Consider the following 24,120-nt stretch of genomic DNA (forward strand, 5'->3'; position numbering starts at 1 on the left):
GACCTCCGCAACCTTCTCAGGTAAACCTAACCCGTATTGGATCGATCATGGTTACACATCAGTTGCCTGAATGTGCAGGTTTCCTTACGATGCTTTCCCTCACCGCACAAGCTGTAGCTCTTAATTCTAATCACGTCTATATCCCTTGCGGGGTAGACAGAGCCAGCAGACCTGAAAGACTGACAAGCCACGTTAGGCGTAATGATAGAATTGAGATTCAAATCGATTCAAAGAAGAATCCCAAGTATATAATATAATAAGCCATTCCCTTAGTCGCCCACAAACCTATTTCTCATTTATATTATTAGTTGGGATTTCTTCACCATAAATATTCCTCAACAATATCTTCAGACCATTTGAGTACATGATATTAACGACTATATTCGCCAACTGCATAGCTTTAGCTGTTTTCACGCCTTATCCGTCCGGAGATACAAATAATACTAATCAGATATTGGTGAGTTAATATATTTGCCTTTATTTTTACACTAGCGACCCGTTCCGGCTTCGCACGGTTAGTATTTTTAGATATATGTATATCCCTTACTCGCCTTTTACGACATCTATGGGAAAGAGTTAGAGTGGTCCTATTATTTCTTTTCTACTGGTGCCGGGAACCACACGGCAGCAATTATTGTTTTCTCATGGCTATAATTCAATTGAAAATTATTATTTTTTCAATAAAATGAAGTTTCAAAGACCATTTTGTAAACTATACTCATATTAATATATGTATACTCGTACATATAATCACGTCTATACACCTTGCGGGGTAGGCAGAGCCAACAGTCTTGAAAAGACTGATATTCCACGTTCAACTGTTTGGCTTTATGATGGAATTGAGATTCAAATAGTGACAGGTTGCTAGCACATCGCCTAAAAGAGGAATACCAAGTTTATAAGCCTATCCCTTAGTCAGCCTTTTACGACATCCGTGGGAAAGAGATGGAGTGGTCCTATTCTTTTTTGTAATGGTGCCGGGAACCACACGGCACCCATATCTATTAACTAGAGGCCGCCCGCGACTTCGTCCGCATGGAAACCCTATCAATCCCGCGGGAACCCTGGGATAAAAAGTAGCCTATGTGTTATTCTGGGTCTTCAGCTACCTACATACCAAATTTCATGGTAATCGGTTCAGTAGTTTTTGCGTGAAAGAGTAACAAACATCCATACATCCATACAAACTTTCGCCTTTATAATAGTAGTAGGATATAGTAATTATGTTTTCAGGAAAAAGTGGAATGGGTGTTCATGGCTATATTCACTGGTGAATGCTTCATGAAGATCATAGCATACGGATTCCTGTTCCATCCTGGTGCTTATTTGAGGAACACGTGGAACAGTCTGGATTTTACTATAGTTACTATTGGGTAAGTCGCATTTAAAAATCAGTCTTTTCAACACTGTCGGCTCTGTCTATCCCACAAGGGATATCGACGTGACCATATGTATGTATGTAAAATAAGATGAGTAAGTACATTTCAAAAAATCTATTCATACATACCTATATATAATCACGTCTATTTACCTTGCGGGGTAGACAGAGCCAACAGTCTTAAAGGCCACGTTCAGTTGTTTGGCTTAATGATAGTATTGAGATTCAAATAGTGACAGGTAGCTAGCACATCGCCTAAAAGAAGAATGTCAAGTTTATAAGCCTATCCCTAAGTCGCCTTTTATGACATCCATGGGAAAGAGATGGAGTGGTCCTATTCTTTTTCCTTTTGGTGCCGGGAACCACACGGCACGTACATACAAACATAAAATCTCAATTCCATCATTAAGCCGAGCAGCTGAACGTGGCCATTCAGTCCTTTCGGGACGATTGACTCTGTCTACCCCGTGAGGGATATAGACGTGACTATATGTATGTATGTATGTACGTACATATGTATAATTAATCAATTTTATATTGTTAACAGTATAGCTAGTCAAGTGATGCAGTACATTTGGCGGGACTCATTCGATGTGAAAGCTTTGAGGGCTTTCAGAGTGCTGCGGCCGCTGCGGTTGGTGTCCGGAGTGCCGAGTAAGCGTTTTGTTTGTTTGTTTCTAAACTCTTTATTGCACATCAAAAACAAAAACTGTAACAAAAAAATAGAAAACATATTTTTTGTTAACTCTTTATTGCACATCAAAAAAAAATTAACAAAAAAAAAGAAAACATATTTTTTGTTAACTATTTATTGCACATCAAAGTAAAAAATTGTAACAAAAAATAGAAAACATTCATTGGATTTTGAAGAATATGTACTTACTAATGGCGGACTTATCCCAAACGGGATTTCTTCCGGTCAACCAAAAATATAAAGTAGTATCCAGAATCAAAGAGGCAGCGTAGTTATAAGAGTGTCTATATTTGTAAATTGACGTCCGATGAAAATGCTGCAGTGTAGTTTGTTTCGCCGCTTCTTCTACACATGCGCTTTGGAAGCGGTAGTAATTATAATTAGATTTAAGTGATGTGACGTCAAGAAGTGATACCTTGTATCGAATTATGAAAATAAATTATATTCTATTCTATACTATTCTAGCGCACGTTAAAAGCATTGAGGATGCGTTACAATAACTAATTAATTACACAATTACGTTTTATTATTTTTACATAGATACATATTTATAGTCACTTCTACATTCCTTGCTGGGTAGACAGAGCCAACAGTGGTAAAAATACTGGTAGGCTACGTTCAACTGCTTGGTTCAGTGATAGAATTGAGATTCAAATAGTGACAGGTTGTAAGCCCATCGCCTAGTAGAAGAATACTTAATTTGTCTATCCCTTAGTCGCCTTTTACGATATCCACGGGTAAGAGATGGAGTGGTCCTATTCTTTTTCTATTATAGGAATGTCTATCTATTATAAAGTAATCTATTACCTATTCATATTTTTATTATTAATAATTTTTTTTTAAAGTCATTGCACCTCCCGTACTTCCATCTCAGTTTGGTCCGAAGGTTCGACTGGCAGATAATGCCTTGTGGCATTAAGCCCACCTGTTGTACATTTTACGTGCATAAAGTTTAAATAAATAAATAAATAAATAATATCTGACACTTTTCTTTCAGGTCTACAAATAGTATTGAACTCGATCCTAAAGGCGATGGTTCCTCTCTGCCACATCGCCTTCCTGGTACTCTTCGTCATCATCATTTACGCCATCATAGGTTTGGAGCTGTTCTCAGGAGCCCTACACGTAACCTGCTTCACCAATGATACAGGTAAAACAGAAAATGTAGTTTCATCATATGTCTGTCTGTGGTCAGTATATATCTACACGTTCTATAATGTTACTATATGTAACCTCCTTGGCGCAGCGGTAGTACGCTTGTTTTGACACCGGAGGTCCCAGGTTCGAATGCTGGCCAGGGCATGATGAGAAATGAACATTTTCTGATTGACTTGGATGTTTATCTATATAAGTATTTACTATAAAATATAGTATCGTTGCGTTAGTATCTCGTAACACAAGTTTCGTACACAATTACATAACACACAATTTACATATAAAATTTATTATATTATATGATATATATATTTATATAATATAATAAATTTACTTATATACGGGACAAATTATACAGATTAAGTTAGCGTCGAAGTAAATTCGAAACTTGTGTTACGAGATATATACGAGATATATATATTTATATTAAATTGATGATTTATGTCACAGCCGTTTTATTATTGTATTTAAAAAAAAACACTCAAAATTGTGAAGTATGATTTTGAAAAGTGACCGAGAACAGCACTTCGTACACGTATCTCTATAACCACACGGCAAACCTTTAATTTATCCAGGATTTTTTTTCCAGAAAGGGAAATGATAGAAGACCCTAACCCTTGCAGCAATGATGGCATGGGTTTCAGGTGCCCCCCTGGGTACCTTTGTACAGAATACTGGGAGGGTCCCAATTTTGGAATAACGAATTTTGATAATATAGGCTACGCTATGCTCACAGTCTTCCAATGCATCACACTGGAAGGGTGGACTGATATTATGTATGCTGTAAGTATTTTAACATAAATAATTAAGGACGTCAGATGGCAAGTATGATAGTGATATTGAAAGGAGAGTGAACGCGGGGAACATGGTGAATGGAGCTTTGCATGCCTTTATGAGCAGTCAGAAACTATCCAAAAAGGCTCGATTGGCTGTTCACAGGGGCGTGTTGGTCCCGACATTAATGTATGGGAGTGAAAGTTGGGTATGACATTAGCCGCCTTTTATGACGTCCATTAAAAAAAAAAGAGTGAGTGGTCCTATTCTTTTTTCTATTGTACCGGAAACCACACGGCACAAATTATAATAATCACACCATGTGTGTTAATTATCGAATGTTTACTTTTTTTCTGTTTTCAGATCACAGATGTCAAAGGCAATTTATTCTCATCCGTATATTTTGTGACTTTGGTTATATTTGGCAACTTTTTCGTGATGAACCTGATTCTTGGTGTGTTGTCTGGGTAAGAATTTACATACATATATACATATCATCACGTCTATATCCCTTGCGGGGTAGACAGAGCCAACAGTCTTGAAAACATTGATAGGCCACGTTCAACTGTTTCAGCCTAATGATAGAATTGAGATTCAAATAGTGACAGGTTGCTAGCCCATCGCCTTAAAGAAGAATCAGCAGTTTGTTACCGCTTCTTCTGCACTGACGCCTTGGAAGCGGCAGTAAACTTAGTTTTTAAGTAATTTATTTGACGTCAACCAAGTTGTTAAACCATACGACAATTATTAAGCGATATAATAGTATCCTATAATAATGAATAAAAAACATTGAATTTTTTTTTTTTTTTGAATCCCAAGTTTATAAGCCTATCCCTTAGTCGCCTTTAACGACATCCGTGGGAAAGTGATGGAGTGGTACTATTATTTTTTGTATTGGTGCCGGGAACCACACGGCAGTTAGAATATATAAAATCAAAATCAATATTATATTCAGAAAATATCGCAGTCAATTTTTAATGTCATAATTTATAGTTCTCAGTTTATTACTACGCTTTTATATTAGCTTGGGTTGTATGTATGTATGTAACGGAATCTTTGAGCTTAATTTTCACTGGTTTCTAAACGTCTGATCAACTTGGAACTTTGCACACGTATCAAGGACCGATGACAATGCAATATTTTGATAAGAGTTTCTCATTATCCTTATTAAAACTGCCAGGATTAATAAATTCATTTTTAGATAGCTCTGTCTCTCTTACTCTGCTACGAAGGCGTAGGAGAGTAAAAGAGACAGAGCTAGCACGCTAGCGATTTTTCTATTTTTTAGTTCGATTAGCAATAAAAGCGTAGTTTTTTAGTTTTTTTTTAAACAATTTTTTTTTTAATACACTTTTTTCTGTACCAGAGAGTTCTCAAAAGAAAGAGAGAAGGCGAAAAGCCGCGGTGACTTCCAGAAGTCCAGAGAGAGGCAGCAGTTCGAAGAGGATCTGAAAGGATACCTCAACTGGATCACAGTGGCCGAGGAACTGGATTTAGACCCTAACCTAAAGGAACAAGATTCAGATTCGCAAGGTATACTTACATACATACATACATAAAATCACGCCTCTTTCCCGGAGGGGTAGGCAGAGACTACCTCATTCCACTTGCCACGATCTCTGCATACTTCCTTCGCTTCATCCACATTCATAACTCTCTTCATGCAAGCTCGGCGGTTTCGGGTACTTTTGACCTGACCCTTTACCAGGACGTCCTTAATTTGATCAAGATACGTTCGTAGATAGGTATACTTAATTTTTTTTTTAATTTGAAATACATGTGCCCACGGTCCTTAAAAACGATGTAGCTGAGTTGGAATATTAGTTCTTGATATATTTGCATCTTTTTTTATAAGATGGTTGCTAGACGACAGTTTTTTGATGTTATTTGAAACAGTTCACAAAAAAACATCGAGCACTGCTCGGTCACCCAGGTGTTTTAAATAGATTGAGTTAGTGCTACAAAAAGGTTTTTATTTGTATTTTCCTTTTATTGTTTGCCCTGTTCCGTTCTGTAAAGGAGCCCAGTGTGCGTCGTAGCACATACATATGGTCACGTCTATATCCTTTGCGGGGTAGACAGAGCCAACAGTCCTGAAAAGACTGAATGTAGAATTGAGATTCAAATAGTGACAGGTTGCTGGCCCATCGCCTAAAAATAAGAATACCAAGTTTGTAAGCCTATCCCTTAGTCGCCTTTTACGACATCCATGGGAAAGAGATGGAGTGGTCGTATTCTCTTTTGGTATTGGTGCCGGGAACCACACGCAATGCCGGGAACGCGAAAATTAGAAAATTATAATAATTAAGACTAGATTATTGCTAGATTAAGTCTTCATAATTTTCTAGTCGTTTTGTTTTCAGGTAAAAACGACAGAAAAAGCAACGACGGGTCGCAAACTGAAGTGAATGAGCAGGTCCATCATAGCACTTGTAAAGCCTACTTCAAGAGGTTTGATAAGGTGCGTACACACATATAATCACGTCTAGTATGTAGCGGGGTAGGCAGGGCCAATAGTCTTGAAAAGACTGAAACGCCACGTTCTGCTGTTTGGCTTAATGGTGGAATTGAGATTCAAATAATGACAGGATGCTAGCGAATCGCCTAAAACCACACGGCTGAATGTAGTTTTAAAATTTTTTGGAGACTGTTGGCTCTGCGTACCCCGTAAGGGACAAAAAAGTAATTATATGTCCGTTAATAATTACATTGAGATCACATCTATAATTGCTATGATGAGTGATGAATAAAATATTTTTTTTTTTTTGTGTTTGTAGGTAAATCGGCGTATGCGCAGGGCATGCAGGAAAGCTGTGAAATCTCAAGCGTTTTATTGGTCCATCATTGTACTAGTATTCCTGAATACTATGGTCCTGGCTACAGAACACTACAAGTACGTTATTTTTATCGTTCGTCTGCAGAGGCAGTATTTCAGTTTGTTCCGCCATTTTTTTTTAACATATATAATAACTTTTCCCTCCCTATATATCCTTATGAAAAGCCTAATTTATAATATTTGAAGTTAAACACGGCTTGTTTTATTTTTCTTTTTTATTTTATTTATACTTACTTATTGTCGTTTTGTAGTGTCACAATTCCATCATTTAGCTATATATCTGGTGGCCTTTCGGTCTTTTCAAGACTGTTGACTCTGTTTTTCCTGCAAGGGATATAGACATGACTGTATGTATGTATGCATGTATTTTTCAGACAAAGCCCGTGGCTGGATGACTTCCAAAACTATGCGAATTATTTGTTCGTGGTTTTGTTCACAATGGAAATGCTGGTCAAAATGTACGCTCTGGGTATTCAGGTGAGATTTCTAATTAATTAAAATAAACTTGAAATTATAATCTATCTATGTTTGTATGTTCTTGTATATTTTTCGCGTTTATCTCACTATAAAATTTTAATGAGTTCTTTTTTTAAAAAAATTGATTCGGTTATTTGCCGCGTTGGATAAGAATGTTTTCCTCTATGTTATCATAGACATAGAAAGAAAGGCGGACGGAATTTTACTATACGGCAATATGAAGCCCACTGTACATATACACGCCTCACGCACACACTCTTACCAATAGTATGACAGCTGGCCGCCATTACGTCATAGATTCTCTCACGAAATGTCAAGTTCTCTGTCAGTCACTCAAGCGCACATCGCCGCCATTATGATGCTTCTGTTTTTGTTGAAGCCACAATCCGTCCGCCTTTTTATCGTGGTCGCAGGCACACCTCTATCGCTTACCAGGGAGGCGTGGGTATAACTGGGAATAATTTTAGAAGGCTGTGCGGCTCACTAATATGTGCCGTGTGGTTCTGGCACCAATAAAAAAAGGGAATAGGTCTATAAGGGTGTGACGTAGTCAGGTAAATGAAACGAGTGAATGCTCGAATAATACTACTCTATTTGAAGAAATAACACAATTATATAGGTGGTACAAAGATTAACATAATAGAAGATTAAATAGGTACTTAGTCTAACCTCACAGCACCGCACTTATTGAAAAAAAAAAATGAATTTATATAATATAAGTATTTTTTTTTTTTTACAGTCAAATTGATAAAATATAATCTATTTTTTACGTTTTATAATAAGGTTTTGTACGGTTTTTATGTACAATGTCTATTTTACCATACTTATTTATTATCTCTACGTTTGGTGGTATGTCCTTAATAACTTTATAAGGGCCTAAATATATATTGTCTAATTTATTACTAGGTGTATTATTTTTTACTAAAATTAAATCATTTTCCTTATAGCTTACAGGATTTATAATTTTGTCATACACATACTTTCTATTTATCTTACTTCTTAACAAATTATTTCTAGCCTCTTTTTGAGAAAGTTGCAAACGGTATTTCAATTCATGTGGATAGCTCTCATAATTATAAAGAGGTTCTACATCATTTGTCAGATTACTAGGGAGAGAACATTTCTTACCAAACACCAACTCGTACGGGGTGAAATCTGTTTCAGTATGAACTCCTGTATTGTAAGAGAAACACCAAAAAGGAATCCACTTACTCCACATCTCCGGGTGATTCTCTGTTTGAATACGTAGAAACGCATTCAAATGTTTGTGAGTGACTTCCAGAGCTCCTATGGACTCGTGATGGTGGGCTGTTGAGTTGAGTTGTTTAATATTTAATAATTTACATACCTCTTGAAAAATTTCTGATAAAAACTCCTTCCCTCTATCTGTAGCTATACATTTTGGCACACCATACCTGAGAATAAAATTATTAACAAACGATCTTGCTACTTCATCAGCTTTTTTGGAAATTAAGGGATAACCTTCTACATATTTTGTCAGTTCGCATTGACACGTTAGTATATAAGAATAATTATCATTATCTCTTTCCAAAGGACCAACAAGATCTAAGAATACTTTTTCAAATGCAGTATGCGCTGTACTAGTAATTTCCATTGGTTCTTTCTTTGGTATTGAATGTTTTTGACGTTGACAACTGTCGCAACGTTTTACAAATTCTCTAACATCTTTATCAATACCAGGCCAGAAATAATATTTCTTTATGTTGTTTGACATTCTTCTCATACCAGCATGGCCACTGCTAGGCAAGAGATGAAAATCATTTAAAATTATTTTTCTATCATGTTTATTCTCAATTCTTTTTACATTACTTAAAATACATATACGCGGTCCGGACCTATTCTTATCGTTTTTTATTTTATCTAATAATTTTTCTATAAAAATTTCATTATCTTTACTCTTTAATATGTATATTTCTTCTAACTTTAATAAATTACAAAAATTATCTAAATCTCTCACAAATTCGCCTCGCGTCATTTGTGATTGAGAATCTAGAAATTTCACATAAATTGTTCTTTTACTTTCAATATAGCATAATATTTTATTTTCTTTTGTGATAATTCCCTCTTTTTTAAATTGTTTTAGTCCCTTAATATCAATAAGTTTTAATTCTACTGATTCTTTCGGTCTTATATGGGTACTTACGACCTTTGGTTGATCAGGCCTCAAGTCTAAAGCATCCATATCTACCGATGAATCTAGTTTATTTAATTTTCTTGCGCCCGCTCTTGTCATAACATTAATAACACTTTCGTGCATTTCTTTTAAATCATTTAATGTGATTCTAGACAATGCATCTGCAGCTGCATTTTCAGAACCTTTAACATATTCTACTTCAAAATTATATTCCTCTAATATGATTCTAAATTTCATGAGCCTACTCGAAGGATCTCTCATATTGAACAAGTATACTAGTGGTTTATGGTCTGTCAGTATTTTAAATGGGCGTCCATATAAATATGGACGAAAATACTTCACAGCCCATACTATTGCTAGCAATTCTTTTTCTATCACTGGATAATTCTTTTCACCTTTATTTAAGCTCCTACTAGCATAAGCTATTGGTCGTCCATTTTTGTTTGATAAAATTGCTCCTATAGCATTATTTGAAGCATCAGTTTGTACTATAAATTTATTTTGTTCCGAAAAATCGGGATACTGTAACACAGGTGGGCTTATTAGTAGTTTTTTTAGTTTTTCAAAAGAGTTTTGACTTTCGGTATTCCATTCAAATGGTACGCCTTTTCTAGTTAATTTATTTAAAGGATATGCGATTTCTGCAAATTTTGGTATGAATTTTCTATAGTAATTCGTGAAAGCTACAAATCTTTTTACTTCGTCTGAATTTGTAGGAACTGGATAATTTTGTACTGCAGATATTTTTGCAGGATCCGGCATTATACCTTCATTAGAAATCACATGACCTAAATACAAAATTTCTTTTTTAAGAAAATCGCATTTTACTGGGTTCAATTTTAAATTGACCTGACGTAATCTTTCAAAAACATCTTGTAAATTTTTATTATGAATTGTTAAATTACGGCCAAAAACAATTAAGTCATCTAAATAAATTAGACATTTTTCATAATTTAGACCAGCCATTGCCAATGTAATCATTCTGGAAAATGAACTTGGGCTAGTTTTAAGTCCCATTGGCATACGTGTCATCTGATACTGTCCTGAATGGAAAGCTGTAAATTTTCTACTGTTTTCATCTAAATTAACATTATAGTATCCTTGATGCAAGTCTAAATGTGTGAAATAAATGCTACCTGACAACGAGTCCAGAATTTCAGTAATATCTGGTAGTGGGAATTTATCGTCTTCAATCTGATTATTCAATTTCCTATAATCTACGACAAGCCTCCATTTTTTGTCTCCTGTTGAATCTGATTTTTTAGGTACTAACAGTATTGGACTAGACCAATCGCTCTTGCTAGGTTCAATTATCCCTTCCTCTAACATTTTATCAATTTGGCGTTTAATTTCGTCCTTTTGAGAGTATGGCAAACGATATTGTTTTGAAAAGATTGGATTTGTATTAGGTTTGACAGAAATAGTATGTGTGTATACATCAGTAGTACTTAATTTATCACCAGGGAGGTAAAATATATCTGAATATTTAGCGCAAATGTTCTCAATAGTTTTTTGTTCCTCAATATTTAAATGTTGTAATTTCATTAATGAGAAAAGTTTTTTCACTCTATTTGAATCGGTCGTTGACTTTTCAAATTCACAAATATTATAGTTACTAACTTTATCAATTTTTGGATTTATTTCTGTGAGTTGAACATCATTTTCAGTAACATTAAGTATTCTAACAGGAATCAATCCATCTTTTGGTGAACATATGGAACTTGCTAAAAATATACCATGTTTTATTTCTTGAGATAATATGACACAATCTTCATTAATGTCCGTATGTATAAAATGTATTGACTCGCTTCTAGCTGGGATCTCAAAAATAACATTACATGTATTTATTAAAGGTAAAGTAATTTTCGAATTAATAAATAATGTCAAAGTATTTTTACTGAAGTCTAATTGAGCTTTGCATCTATTTAAAAAATCACGGCCTAAAATTCCACTTCCTTTAATTGGTAAATTTTGAAAAACAAAAAACTTATGATTGAATGTTTCATTATTAAAAGTTAATGGTAAAAATAAGTATCCTATTGCTTGTACACTTCCACCTAAACCGTTGATTGTTACATTCTCCTTATGGATTGGAATGTTACATTCTATAGCATGTTTATACGTACATGCCGATATTGATGCTCCAGAATCTACTAAAAAATATTTTTTGTTATAATTATTACATGATGATGAAAGTAAAGAAATATAACAATTACTATCACTGGCTAAAATAAATTTTTCACTATTCCTCACGAAAAAACTGATTCAAAGAAAGTTCTGACTCTTCAAATTTTTCGAAATTATTATTATCATTATCATGCATTAAATGAATATTACGATTATTACGCATCCCTTGATTTCCTCTAGTTGAATTAAAAAATTTACCTCTCTGCTGTGGACCTCCGCTACTTCCTCGCGTGTACTGACCTCGTGACCCTTGTCCTCGAGAAGCTAGATGAGCTGCTTGCTGTCCTCGAGCTCTTCCTCTATGTACAGGATAGCGGCAACGTCCTCCACGCCAGCTTCTATAATAATTTGAACCATTGTTGAAATATTTATTATGGTATGGTTTCTTGTACATACCCATGATTTCTCCAGATGTTGAAGGAATTGATACTTCTTCATCTTGGGCTGCCTGTACAGCATCTTTAAGTGAACTATAATTCCTGGCAGAAATAATCGTACTAAGTCGACGATTACGCAAGCCGTCAGCAAATTGCTTAACAGCCATTTTTTCATTAATAGGTTTTAATATTTTATAGCATTGATCATTCCCGTCAGCTTGCGTTATCGTTAAATCAACAAATAGTTCCGTTATTTCTTTACCATAGTCAGCAATTGACAAGTCATTTTGTCTAATTTTTTGTAATTTATTTTGTATTGCCGTTGCAGCTTTCTTACACAATAATACATTTCTCATATCAATAATTAACTCATTAACTGATTCATATTTTGATTTTAATTTTAACTTAGCTTCAGGAGAAAGCCTACTTTTTAATACGAAATTAATTAAATTTTGTTTACATGTATCTTCTTTCAATAAAGTATTATAATATTCAATGTTATCAATCAACTGTTTTGTATTCGACTCCTCATTTGTCATAATAGGTAAAAGATTTAACGCCGTTTTTAAATCAAAAGAATTCATGTTGAACGATGACTTCGGCTTATCACTATTACACAACACTAAAATATTTTCATGTAACTCTAAAAATCGACTACAATAATTTTTGATTAATATAATATCATCCGAACTATAATATTTTCTCTTAAGTTTTTCTTCAAAACCTATCAGCCACGTCTCATATTTCTCATAGATTGCATTAATCTCATTTAATTTGTTTACTAACACTTTTTCCGTTCTTCGACTGGCTCCTAATTTAATTAAATATACTCTAATTTTCTTTAATTCCTCATACAATGATATAATAGTTTCCATTAGTCACTTACCACCATAACGTAGAGTAAAATATTCTTGTACCTGTGCACATAAAGAACATAACACATTAAAAAATAAATAAAAATAGACTTTAAAATATAATCGCGATTACAATTAACACTATCAAGTCCAAAGTTCAGTCACAGTGCATCATCCGTCCGTCCGTATATGGAAAGTCGCTGCATTCCTTACCGGTGACCTATATCTCGTACATAAAATTATTATTAGGATATTTGATTATATATTTAAGATACTTTTTTTTTTTTTTTTTTTTTAAGTAGATTATTGTATTTTATTATTTTCACTTTTTTTTTTTTTTTTTTTTTTTAATATTTATTTTTATATAATAAATTTTCACTTTTGAAATATATTTATGCACTTTTATTTTTATTTATTTTTTACACCATTTCTTTTGAATAGATTTTTTGGGGTGGGTTAAGGTCTTCCAACTGTCGCCGGAAAAGTGATCTTCTTATAGTCGCCCGATTTATCTCCTTAACAATCCATTTTCTATGGCATTTTCTATATAGTCGATATATGAAGAACAGCACGCCACACAGTATAATTAACAGGATAACACACAGGATAATATTTGTGGTGCTCATATGAAAACGAATTTGTTCTGTAGTTGCTTTATTATCGCCAGCCGCAGCATTCTGGATGACCAGGGTTTCTTCTTTAGACTGTGGGGAGCCCATTATTTTTGTGAAATTTTTTATTCACGTGTACACTAGCGTTTAGTCCGAAACAAAGATAGAACTGGTACTTTTCCATTGTCCTTATTAACGATTACACGAGTAACGTCTCAAATTCGCGGCGCGGTGGAAGATTCCATAGGCAGGGTCGCCATATAAGGGTGTGACGTAGTCAGGTAAATGAAACGAGTGAATGCTCGAATAATACTACTCTATTTGAAGGAATAACACAATTATATAGGTGGTACAAAGATTAACATAATAGAAGATTAAATAGGTACTTAGTCTAACCTCACAGGTCCACTCCTTCTCTCTCCCATGGATGTCGTAAAAGGCGACTAAGGGATAGGCTTATAAACTTGGGATTCTATTTTTAGGCGATAGGTACGCTAGCAACCTGTCACTATTTGAATCTCAATTTCTATTATCAAGCCAAAAAGCTGAACGTGGCCTGTCAGTCTTTTCAAGACTGTTGGCCCTGTTCTCCCCGCAAGGGATATAGACGTTTATATGTATGTTTGTATTTATTAATCTTCTTCTTTTCAGGGTTACTTCGTCTCCCTCTTCAACCGGTTCGACTGTTTCGTCATGTTCTGTTCCATCGTGGAGTTGGCTCTGACCCTCACTGAGACGATCCCACAGCTGGGCATTTCGGTGTTACGCTGCGTCAGGCTGTTGCGTGTCTTCAAAGTCACTAAGTGAGTCATAAATGAGAAATTTGACTGACCTATTAACGCTCAGCTAGAAGTCAGCGAACCTAGTTTATAATACAAGACGGTTGTAAATTGTAACGATGAAAACGGTAAGACTGATTTGAAAGAAGATATAGTGACAGGAATTGATAAGATGGTTTGGTCATGTGGAGAGGATGAATGAAAGCAGGTTGACTAAGCAAATATATAAGAGGAGCGTGAATAGGAACGTTGGAGTGGGAAGGCGAGTATGCCTTAATCAAATCGGAAACGTTCTGGCAAAAGGTCAGGTCCAGAGTACCCGAAACCGACAAGCTTGCATGAAGAGAGTTATGAATGTGGATGAAGCGAAAGAAGTGTGCAGGGATCGCGGCAAGTGGAAAGATGTAGTCTCTGCCTGCCCATCAGGGAAAGAGGCGTGATTTTATGTATGTATTTATAGGAGTGTATTGTGTCTATGGTCAATATTAACCCAGTATAATTATTTAACATTTTCAGGTACTGGCGATCACTGTCCAACCTAGTCGCTTCTCTTCTCAACTCGATCCAGTCCATCTTCTCATTGCTTCTGCTTCTCTTCTTGTTCATCATGATCTTCGCCCTTTTGGGCATGCAAGTTTTTGGCGGGAAATTCGATTACGAGCCGGAGGAACAGAAGGAGAGACACAATTTCGATTCATTTTGGCAAGCTGTGCTGACTATGTTTCAGGTAATACATACATCTATACTAATATTATTACTATTGTGCCGTGTGGTTCCCGGCACCAATACAAAAAATAATAGGAGATGGAGTATCTCTTTCCCAAGGATGTCGTAAAATGCGACTGAGGGATAGGCTTTCAAACTTCGGATTCTTTTTTAGGCGATAGGCTAGCAACCTGTCACTAGTTGAATCTCAATTCTTTAAGCCAAATAGCTGAACGTAGCCATTCAGTCTTTTCAAGACTATTGGCTCTGTCTACCCCGCAAGGGATATAGACGTGATTATATGTATGTATTTATTATAAAATATAGTATCGTTGAGTTAGTATCTCGTAACACAAGTCTCGAACTTACTTCGAGGCTAACTCGATCTGTGTAATTTGTCCCGTATATGTATGTATGTATGTATGTACAAATCCAATTTCATCTCGTTCCAGATCTTAACTGGTGAGGATTGGAACGTGGTGATGTACCACGGCATTAACGCTTACGGGGGGGTCGGTACCCCGGGCATGCTCGCTTCAGTATACTTCATTGTTATTTTCATCTGTGGTAACTGTATCCTTTTTGCAAATATTTGAAATGAGTTCTTTTTTTATATAGTATAATTTATATTTATTTGACATAAATAAATATAAATTATATATTTATATTTATTTAAGTCATAATATTAAAAAAAAATGGAGAAAGGAAGAAGGAACCCCGCAAGGAATAGAACCACTCCATATCTTTCCTATGGATGTCGTAATAGGCGACTAAGGGATCGACTTATTATAAGTTAATATTATAGATACATACATATGATCACGTCTTTATCCCTTACGGGGTAGACAGAGCGAACAGCCGTGAAAAGGCTGATAGTCCACGTTCAGCCGTTTGGCTTTATGATAGAATTTATTAATAATATATTAATTCCTATATAAAAAAATTACGGTGTTTATAAACCGATGACATAATATATTGACGAAATAGTTTCCATCATCAAAGATCATCAGATATCCTACTGAACGTCTTCTTGGCTATCGCTGTGGACAACTTGGGCGACGCCGAGGAGATGGACGAAATTGAGAAAGTTAAAGAGGTAAGAAGTAATAAATTAACATACATATACACATCCTACGTATAATCACGTCTATATCCCTTGACAGAGCAAACAGTCTTGAAAAGACTAAATTACATACATACATATGGTCACGTCTATATCCCTTGCGGGGTAGACAGAGCCAACAATCTTGAAAAGACTGAATGGACACGTCCAGCTATTTGGCTTAATGATAGAATTGAGATTCAAATAGTGACAGGTTGCTAGCCCATCGCCTAAAAAAGAATCCCAAGTTTGTAAGCCTATGCCTTAGTCGCCTTTTACGACATCCATGGGAAATAGATGGAGTGGTTCTATTCTTTTTTGTATTGGTGCCGGGAACCACACGGCAATACTAAATTACACATTTGACGTATTAAATAAACTTTTTATGAAATTAAGTATGAAATTCGTTTTTAACCCAGGAAGCCGAAAACCCAGAAGCTGGTAATCCACAATTGGATGAGGAGAGAGGGGAGACTGATGATGAATACCTGAATGAAGAAGAAGGATATTCTAGTGAAGGGTAAGATTGATTCAGCACTTATTTCAGTTATATGCCGTGTGGTTCCCGGCTCTTCAGAACAGAACTTTCGATCACACGATCTCACACATGGATGTCGTAGAAGGCGTAAAAGGGAATGGCTGGTAAACTTAAGATGATTTTTATAGGCGATGGGCTAGCAACCTGTCACTATTTGAATCGTAATTCCATCATTAAGCCTAACAGCTGAACGTGGCCTTTCGGTCTCTTCAAAACTGTTAGATCTGTCTACCCCGCAATGGGTATAATTAATGTAGCTACTAGAATCTATGTGTAATTTTGGTAAAATTAAATTATTTCATGCAGTCGACCTTACAAAAGGTATAGGAGAGTTGCGAGGTAAGTTAATAATGGTTTTTTTCTTTATTTAGTGTCGATTATAATCTATACTAATATTATAAAGCTGAAGAGTTTGTTTGTTTGAACGCGCTAATCTCAGGGACTACTGGTTCGAGTTGCAAAAATTATTTTTGCGTTGAATAGACCATTCATCGAGGAAGGCTTTAGGTTATATAACATCACGCTGCAACTATTAGGAGCGAAGAAATAATGGAAAATGAGAAAAAAACGGGGGAAATTATTTATTCTAGAGGGCTTCAATGATGCCCAAAATAATTATTCGACGCGGACGAAGTCGCGGGCACATCTAGTTCTTTCATGTATACATAGATAAATTCATATGCCCTTCTCTGGGGGGGTAGGCAGACACTACATCTTTCCACGTGCTTTCGGGTACTTTTGACCTCTTTCGGTAACTCTTAGTAATTTCATGATTGTTTTTATATATCAAAGGTTTTTTTTTCCTTTTGGAAGTTCACTTAACTCCACCGACAAGAGCTACCTCTTAAATATAAAATAGTTTTGATGTGTTTGATAAGTGGCAAGTGGAAAGAGGTAGTCTCTGCCTACCCCTCCGGGAAAGAGGCGTGATTTTTATGTATGTATGTGTGATAAGTTTATTTAAACTTTATGCACGTAAAATGTACAACAGGGTGGACTTACTTCCTCAAGGCATTCTCTGCCAGTCGAACCTTTGGATCGAACTGTGATGATGAGTTTTTGACATTCCAGATCGGAGCATGAATACGAGGAGACTGAATCAGAAGAGGAGATGGAACATCAGGATCAAGACGAGACTGATGATGCTAATGATGCACTGGTTAATAGTGAAAAAAAGCAAAACGGTTTGTTTGTTGTACATACATATATTCATACATATAGTCACGTCTATATCCCTTGGGCTGAGCCAACAGTCTTGAAAAGACTGACAGGCCACGTTCAGCTGTTAGGCCTAATGATGGAATTGAGATTCAAATAGTGACAGGGTGCTAGCCCATCGCCTAAAAGAAGAATCCCAAGTTTATAAGCCTATTCATTGGTCGTCTTTTACGACATCCATGGGAACGAGATGGAGTGGTCCCATTCTTTTTTTATATTGGTGCCGGGGACCACACAGTACTTGTACATACATACATACGTGAAATTACGGAGGGGTAGGCAGAGACTACATATTCTTTCCACTTGCCACGATCTCTGCATACTTCCTTCGCTTCATGCAAGCCCAGCGGTTTCGGGTACTCTTGACCTTACCCTTTGCCAGAACGTACTTAATTTGATCAAGATACGTTCGTCTAGGTCTTCCCACTCCGACCTTTCCCTCCACACTCTCCTTGTATATCTGCTTAGTCAACCTGCTTTCATTCATCCTCTCCACATGACCGAACCATCTTAACATACCCTTTTCTATTCCTGTAACTACATCTTCTTTCACATCACAACATTCCCTTATGTTTGTTGTCTTAATCGTAAATTAAAAAAGGGTAAAACAAGTCAACGTACTTTCCCATGGATGTCGTAAAAGGCGGCTAAGGGATAACCGCCGTTTGCTACATCCATGGGAAGCATGTATCTTCTTCCCCCTGGCTTTAGTCATGGTTGCATCCTCGCCTCTGACCCTGGATTGGCTGAGACAGGTTTTAACACGAAGTGACTCCGGTCATATTGGATCCATGGTTACACATCCAGTTGCCTGAATGTGCAGGTTTCCTTGCGATGTTTTCTTTCACCGTAAGAGCATCGGTTAGTATTGAAACTAATGAACATAACTTTGAAATGAGTCATTGGTGATGGTGACGACCGAGGTGGGATTTGAACCTGTGTCTTTCTGCGCATCACGCAATTCAACCGGGCAACATACCGATTCGACCACATTCGAATACACACATACAAATGGTCACGTCTATATCCCTTGCGGGGTAGACAGAGCCAACAGTCTTGAAAAGACTGAATGGCCACGTTCAGCTATATGGCTTAATGATAGAATTGAGATTCAAATAGTGACAGGTTGCTAGCCCATCGCCTAAAAAAAGAATCCCAAGTTTGTAAGCCTATTCCCTTAGTCGCCATTTACGACATCCATGGGAAAGAGATGGAGTGGTCCTATTCTTTTTTGTATTGTACCATACGGCACATGTTTTACATACATTTTGTAAATATCTTTTACATATATATTTCTCGCAGGTGATATAAAAAAAGAAGAGTCAGCATTAAAACGAGCTGAGACAATAACAGCCCGACCTCGAAGACTTTCAGAAATCGAGATCAAGTCGCAGGAGAAACCCATCCCTGATGGCAGCAGCTTCTTCATATTCTCCAAAACTAATTGGTAAATATTGACCAAAATAATTTAATGTGCCGTGTGGTTCCCGGCTCTTATTTAAAAAAAGGATAGGACCACTCCATCTTTTTTCGATGGATGATGTTAAAGGTGACTAAGAGATAGGCTTATAAACTTAGGATTCTTCTTTTAGGCGATTTGCTAGCAACCTGTCAGTTTTTGAATCTCAATTCTATAATTAATCATAACAGCTGAACGTGGCCTATGAGTCTTTCCAGACTGCTGACTCTGTTTACCCCGCAAGGGATATACATACATAGACGTGATTATATGAATCCATAAATTTATTTATATTATACTAAGTATATATCAGATATACATGATATTACCTAAATAAATATTATGTACGAGTATATCTATCTAACCTTCTTATAAAATTCTCGTGTCACAATGTTTGTTCCCGTTCTCCTCCGAAACGGCTTGACCGATTCTCATGAAATTATGTGAGTATATTGAGTAGGTCTGAGAATCGGCCAACATCTATTTTTCATACCCTTTAGTGATAAGGGTTGTCCACCCTTAACATTTTTCTTAACTAGAAATTACTTAAAAATAATTTATACGGCAAAACAACGTTTGCCGTGACAGCTAGTCTATACATATAATAAATCTGTAGAAGGGTCAATTCTGTACATTGAAAATATTGAAAAAATAAATAGCGGGGGGTGTTACTGGATCGATACCAAACACAAATATGTGATTAAAAAAATTTTTGTCTGTCTGTCTGTATGTTCAGGCATCACGTGAAAACTAACGGTTCGATTTTGATGAAACTTGGTATAATTATACCTTATTATCCTGGGCATAAAATAGGATACGTTTTATCCTGGAAAAATACGAAGAAAAAAAATCTTAATTTTTCTGTAGAACCGCGAACACACGGTACGTTACGCGCAGTGGATTCAGCGCCGTAACCTGTAGCTAGGGTTGCCAACCGTACTCTAAAATAGAGTATTGTCCTCTATATCATGTAGGCGTACTCTATAATCTATAACACCAATAGAGTACGCTAAAATACTCTTTTATTGCCAGTCTGTATTAATATACAAAATTAATTATTTTGAAAAAATTATAGAAGGAAAACTTAATTTACAAAGACTGAACATAAACATGGACAGTTTATATTCAGAAGTGATCATTTTGAAACAACTCCAAGCCGAATTGTTTAATAATACAGAGTTTTTGCAAAAATGCACTTCAGAAAAATGGCAATTTATTTTTTAAAAATGTCCTGAAGAATTTAATTGTTTAAAAAAAATCATTAGCTATATACTCTCTGTTCCCGCCACTTCAGCATTTACTGAAAGAGTCTTTTCGGTCATGAATGTGAAGTGGCGAGAAGAGAGAAACAGAGCTTCATTAAAATTGATCAAAAATGAGCTCTTGATATATATAAATTTAGAGTTGGAATGTTTGGAGTCATACAATTTATTTAAAATCAATGAAAAACTGTTATGTGCGGCAAAAAGTACAAAAAAATACCTTTTTAAAAATACAAAATAAATAATACTCTTTTTTGTAAGTCTGTACTCTTTATTTACCTCCTTTAAAATCAGATACACTCTATTTCTTCTAAAAAAAGTTGGCAACCCTACCTGTAGCGCCGAAAGTTGGATTTAGCTTGAACCGTTTGCGGCACACGCGGGCCGCTACTAATTACTATGAAAAAAATACTACATAGCTACATTAATTCCCATCAAGCTGAAAATGAGTATAATTGTTTAAAACACAATCAAAAGCATTATTTCAAAATTCCCCATGATTTGGTTTAAGGAAAAAAATTTATCCAAGGTCAAAGGTGAAAAATGGGTGTTTCGCGATTTTGTTCAAAACGGTAAGTTTTTCAAATCGGAAAATTACCTCAAACATAAATTGTAGATCATAAAGATATCTATAAAAAAGGTATCAATATTTTTTTTCAAAAAGTTGCAACCGTCATAATATGCACACGTTTCCACGCCACCTCTGAGGTAGTGTACTATTAGCGCGTTTTTTTTACATTTTTATTATTAAACTTGAAAAAGTCTCAAATAGGTTAGAATAAACACGTGTTTTCACTACGCAGTGGTACTCAAGACTAACATTCGCATTTATTATGACAATAATAGAGATTAAATCAAATTAAAACTAAAACTACTTAAAAAAAAGGGGACAAGTGCGAGTTGAACTCGCATGAAGAGGGTTCCGTACGATGTTACCTATCATGTTTTTTTAAATCTGACCCAAATTTTTTTGTGGTAACTAAAAAAAATGTAAATTGGTACGCACAATATTGAGTGATTTACCATGTTATTTTAATATCATGGACTTCTTATAGGTTTTCCTATAATCTATAAGGCGAAAACTAATTTCTGTATTTTTTTCAAAATTTTAGGTTCAGTAGTTTCGGAGATAAAGGGGGGGAATGGTCAATTTTCGTCTATTTTCTTGAATAACTTGGAAACTATTTATTTTAAAATTACAAAAAAATACATTTAAGATCTTCTCAACAAGACTTTTCATTTGATATGCCACACGATGCAGTTTTCAGAATTTATTTTTTTAATTTTCCCCTTCCCCCCCAAAAATGATATACAGATTTCATCTGCTCACGTCACACTTCTGTGTTTGGGTCACAGGAATTGATATGTGTACCAAATTTCAACTTAATCGGTCTAATAGATTCGGAGATAATTGACTGTAAGCGGACAGACACACAAGCGATCCTATAAGCGTTCCGTTTTTGTATTCAGACGTACGGAACCCTAAAAAGAAAGAAAAAAGATGACTACAAACTAAAATTTAATTTATAAATTGTACAGTCCCTGCATAGTATCAACAGGGAGTGTGCCCAGAAGGCTGGCAGCATTGCCAATTTGAATGGCAATGCTAATTCTCTGAGCCAGATAATTTCCAGCCCCCCGGTCCCAGAGTTTCTACCCCAAAAGGTTCAAAAGTATAGGTATTACCGACATATTTGTGACTTTTGAGGTTTTTTGCCTCATTTGAAGCAGAACCGGCCTTAGATTTAGTAACCTGAAGATGAGACGGCGCAAGTGTGTCGACACAAGTAGCATCCCACACCAAAGGCCGCCCCAATCTCCAGGGTACAAAAGTCATACCATCCGGTCTCTTGCCATCATCCCGAGCCAGACCGTTTGGTTCTAGAACGGTTGGAACTACTACTATTAAAGACTAACGGGATTTCATGTGTTGAGCATTCTGAGATAAAGCAGGTATACGACCCTAGCCACGTACACAATTAAACAGAGAGACAGATGTTGTTTCAAGGTTTAACTTCAGTATAAATGTAGGAACTGGGTTTCATTATACTTATGTATATTTTATATTTTGAATTCAAGTTAATTTTTTTGTTAAGTTTTTGCATCGTTATATCTCAGAAATGGTAGCTTTATTGAAAAAAATATTGGTTCCTTTTTATAGATAACTTTATGATCTACAATCTATGTCTGAGGTTATTTTCCGATAAAACTTACCGTTTTGAAGAAAATCGTGAAAAACCCATTTTTTTACCTTTGACCTTGGGTATTTTTTTTCCTTAAACCGGAATCATGGGGAATTTTGAAATAATGCTTTTGATTGTGTTTTACAATTATACTCATTGTCAGCTTGATGGGAATTAATGTAGCTTCATTCTTATTTTTGGTCTAAATTGACCGGACTACTTAATACAGAACGCGAACTCAACAGCAGTAGCTCAATAGAGGGATCTTCTTAATTATTATAGGCCTAGCCGTAATTGGGTCCAATAGATATTTTTAAGATGTCATTGTCAGAGTTACTCAAAATGGAGAAATAAACCATCCACGCGAAGACCGACATCCGCGCGGACGGAGTCGCGGGGGGGAAGCTAGTAATTAATAAAGAAATATGCAGGGATCGTGGCAAGTGAAAAGATGTAGTCTCTGTCTACCCCTCCGGGAAAGAGGCGTGATTTTGTGTATGTTTGTATGTATAAATTAAGAGTACTCTGAACCAGGCGAGCTTGTGGATAGTAAGTGCAGGGCATGGTCAGACTGAATCTAATGTGTCATTGAATCATTCCTATGTTATGTGTTAATGTATGTGTGATGTATATAATATTACTGTAGGACTCAGGAATACATAAAATCCCGCCTCTTTCCCGGAGGGGCAGGCAGATACTATCTTTTCACCTACAATTCCTACATTACTTAAAAAGATAAACATCCAAGACCCAGGCCAATCAGAGAAAGTTCGTTTCTCATCATGTCCTGGCCGGGATTCGAGCCCGGGACCTTCGGTGTCGCAGACAAGAAATATACAAGGTTCTTTTTCTGTAATCTAGTTTTTATCTTCCAGGTTCCGTGTGACCTGTTACAAAATCCAGAACAATTCCTGGTTCAAGAACATGATTTTGGTTTGCATCCTGGCATCCTCCCTCATGCTGGCGATGGAAGATCCCGTTGTAAGAGAAGACAATAAAGGGAAGGCTGATGTGAGTAAATCTCTTATCTTTTCAGAACATACATACATACATAAAATCACGCCTCTTTCCCGGAGGGGTAGGCAGAGACTACCTCTTTCCACTTGCCACGATCTCTGCATATTTCCTTCGCTTCATCCACATTCATAACTCTCTTCATGCAAGCTCGGCGGTTTCGGGTACTTTTGACCTGACCCTTTTCAGAACGTAGGCATTGTATAAATGTTTAAGTAACATACATACATATAAATGTAAATATATATATATATATAATCACGCCTGAATCCCTTGCGGGGTAGATAGAGTCAACGGGGTAAATAGGCCATGTTCAGCTGTTTGGCTTAATAATAGAATTGAGATTCAAATAGTGACAGGTT

The 24,120-nt window shown here is 35.9% G+C and overlaps 2 protein-coding genes across 2 annotated transcripts in view; one reads left to right on the plus strand and one right to left on the minus strand.

Annotated features, from left to right (window-relative positions):
• Window positions 1-24,120, plus strand: part of LOC106136527 (voltage-dependent calcium channel type D subunit alpha-1) — a 66,691-nt gene that overhangs the window by 15,431 nt on the left and 27,140 nt on the right. Inside the window, exons 3-20 of the mRNA XM_060951530.1 lie at window positions 352-457; window positions 1,234-1,373; window positions 1,926-2,032; window positions 3,070-3,222; window positions 3,817-4,010; window positions 4,365-4,468; window positions 5,368-5,534; window positions 6,365-6,462; window positions 6,779-6,894; window positions 7,212-7,314; window positions 14,150-14,301; window positions 14,794-15,004; window positions 15,435-15,549; window positions 15,993-16,078; window positions 16,504-16,604; window positions 17,694-17,806; window positions 19,143-19,287; window positions 23,620-23,755. Of these exons, the coding sequence (XP_060807513.1) occupies window positions 352-457; window positions 1,234-1,373; window positions 1,926-2,032; window positions 3,070-3,222; window positions 3,817-4,010; window positions 4,365-4,468; window positions 5,368-5,534; window positions 6,365-6,462; window positions 6,779-6,894; window positions 7,212-7,314; window positions 14,150-14,301; window positions 14,794-15,004; window positions 15,435-15,549; window positions 15,993-16,078; window positions 16,504-16,604; window positions 17,694-17,806; window positions 19,143-19,287; window positions 23,620-23,755 (2,347 nt within the window). The remainder of the gene's footprint in view (window positions 1-351; window positions 458-1,233; window positions 1,374-1,925; window positions 2,033-3,069; window positions 3,223-3,816; window positions 4,011-4,364; window positions 4,469-5,367; window positions 5,535-6,364; window positions 6,463-6,778; window positions 6,895-7,211; window positions 7,315-14,149; window positions 14,302-14,793; window positions 15,005-15,434; window positions 15,550-15,992; window positions 16,079-16,503; window positions 16,605-17,693; window positions 17,807-19,142; window positions 19,288-23,619; window positions 23,756-24,120) is intronic.
• On the minus strand, window positions 11,711-13,154 carry LOC132903381 (uncharacterized). The gene has a single exon (XM_060951632.1). It carries the CDS (start codon window positions 12,906-12,908, stop codon window positions 11,712-11,714), a length of 1,197 nt encoding a protein of 398 aa, XP_060807615.1. The 5' UTR covers window positions 12,909-13,154; the 3' UTR covers window position 11,711.

This window comes from Amyelois transitella, chromosome 25 (genome assembly GCF_032362555.1).
Source record: "Amyelois transitella isolate CPQ chromosome 25, ilAmyTran1.1, whole genome shotgun sequence".
Taxonomy (NCBI): domain Eukaryota; kingdom Metazoa; phylum Arthropoda; class Insecta; order Lepidoptera; family Pyralidae; genus Amyelois; species Amyelois transitella.

Coding starts and splice junctions, on each gene's coding strand:
- LOC132903381 (XM_060951632.1), bottom strand. CDS start 12,908: ATGGAAACTATTATATCATTGTATGAGGAATTAAAGAAAATTAGAGTA.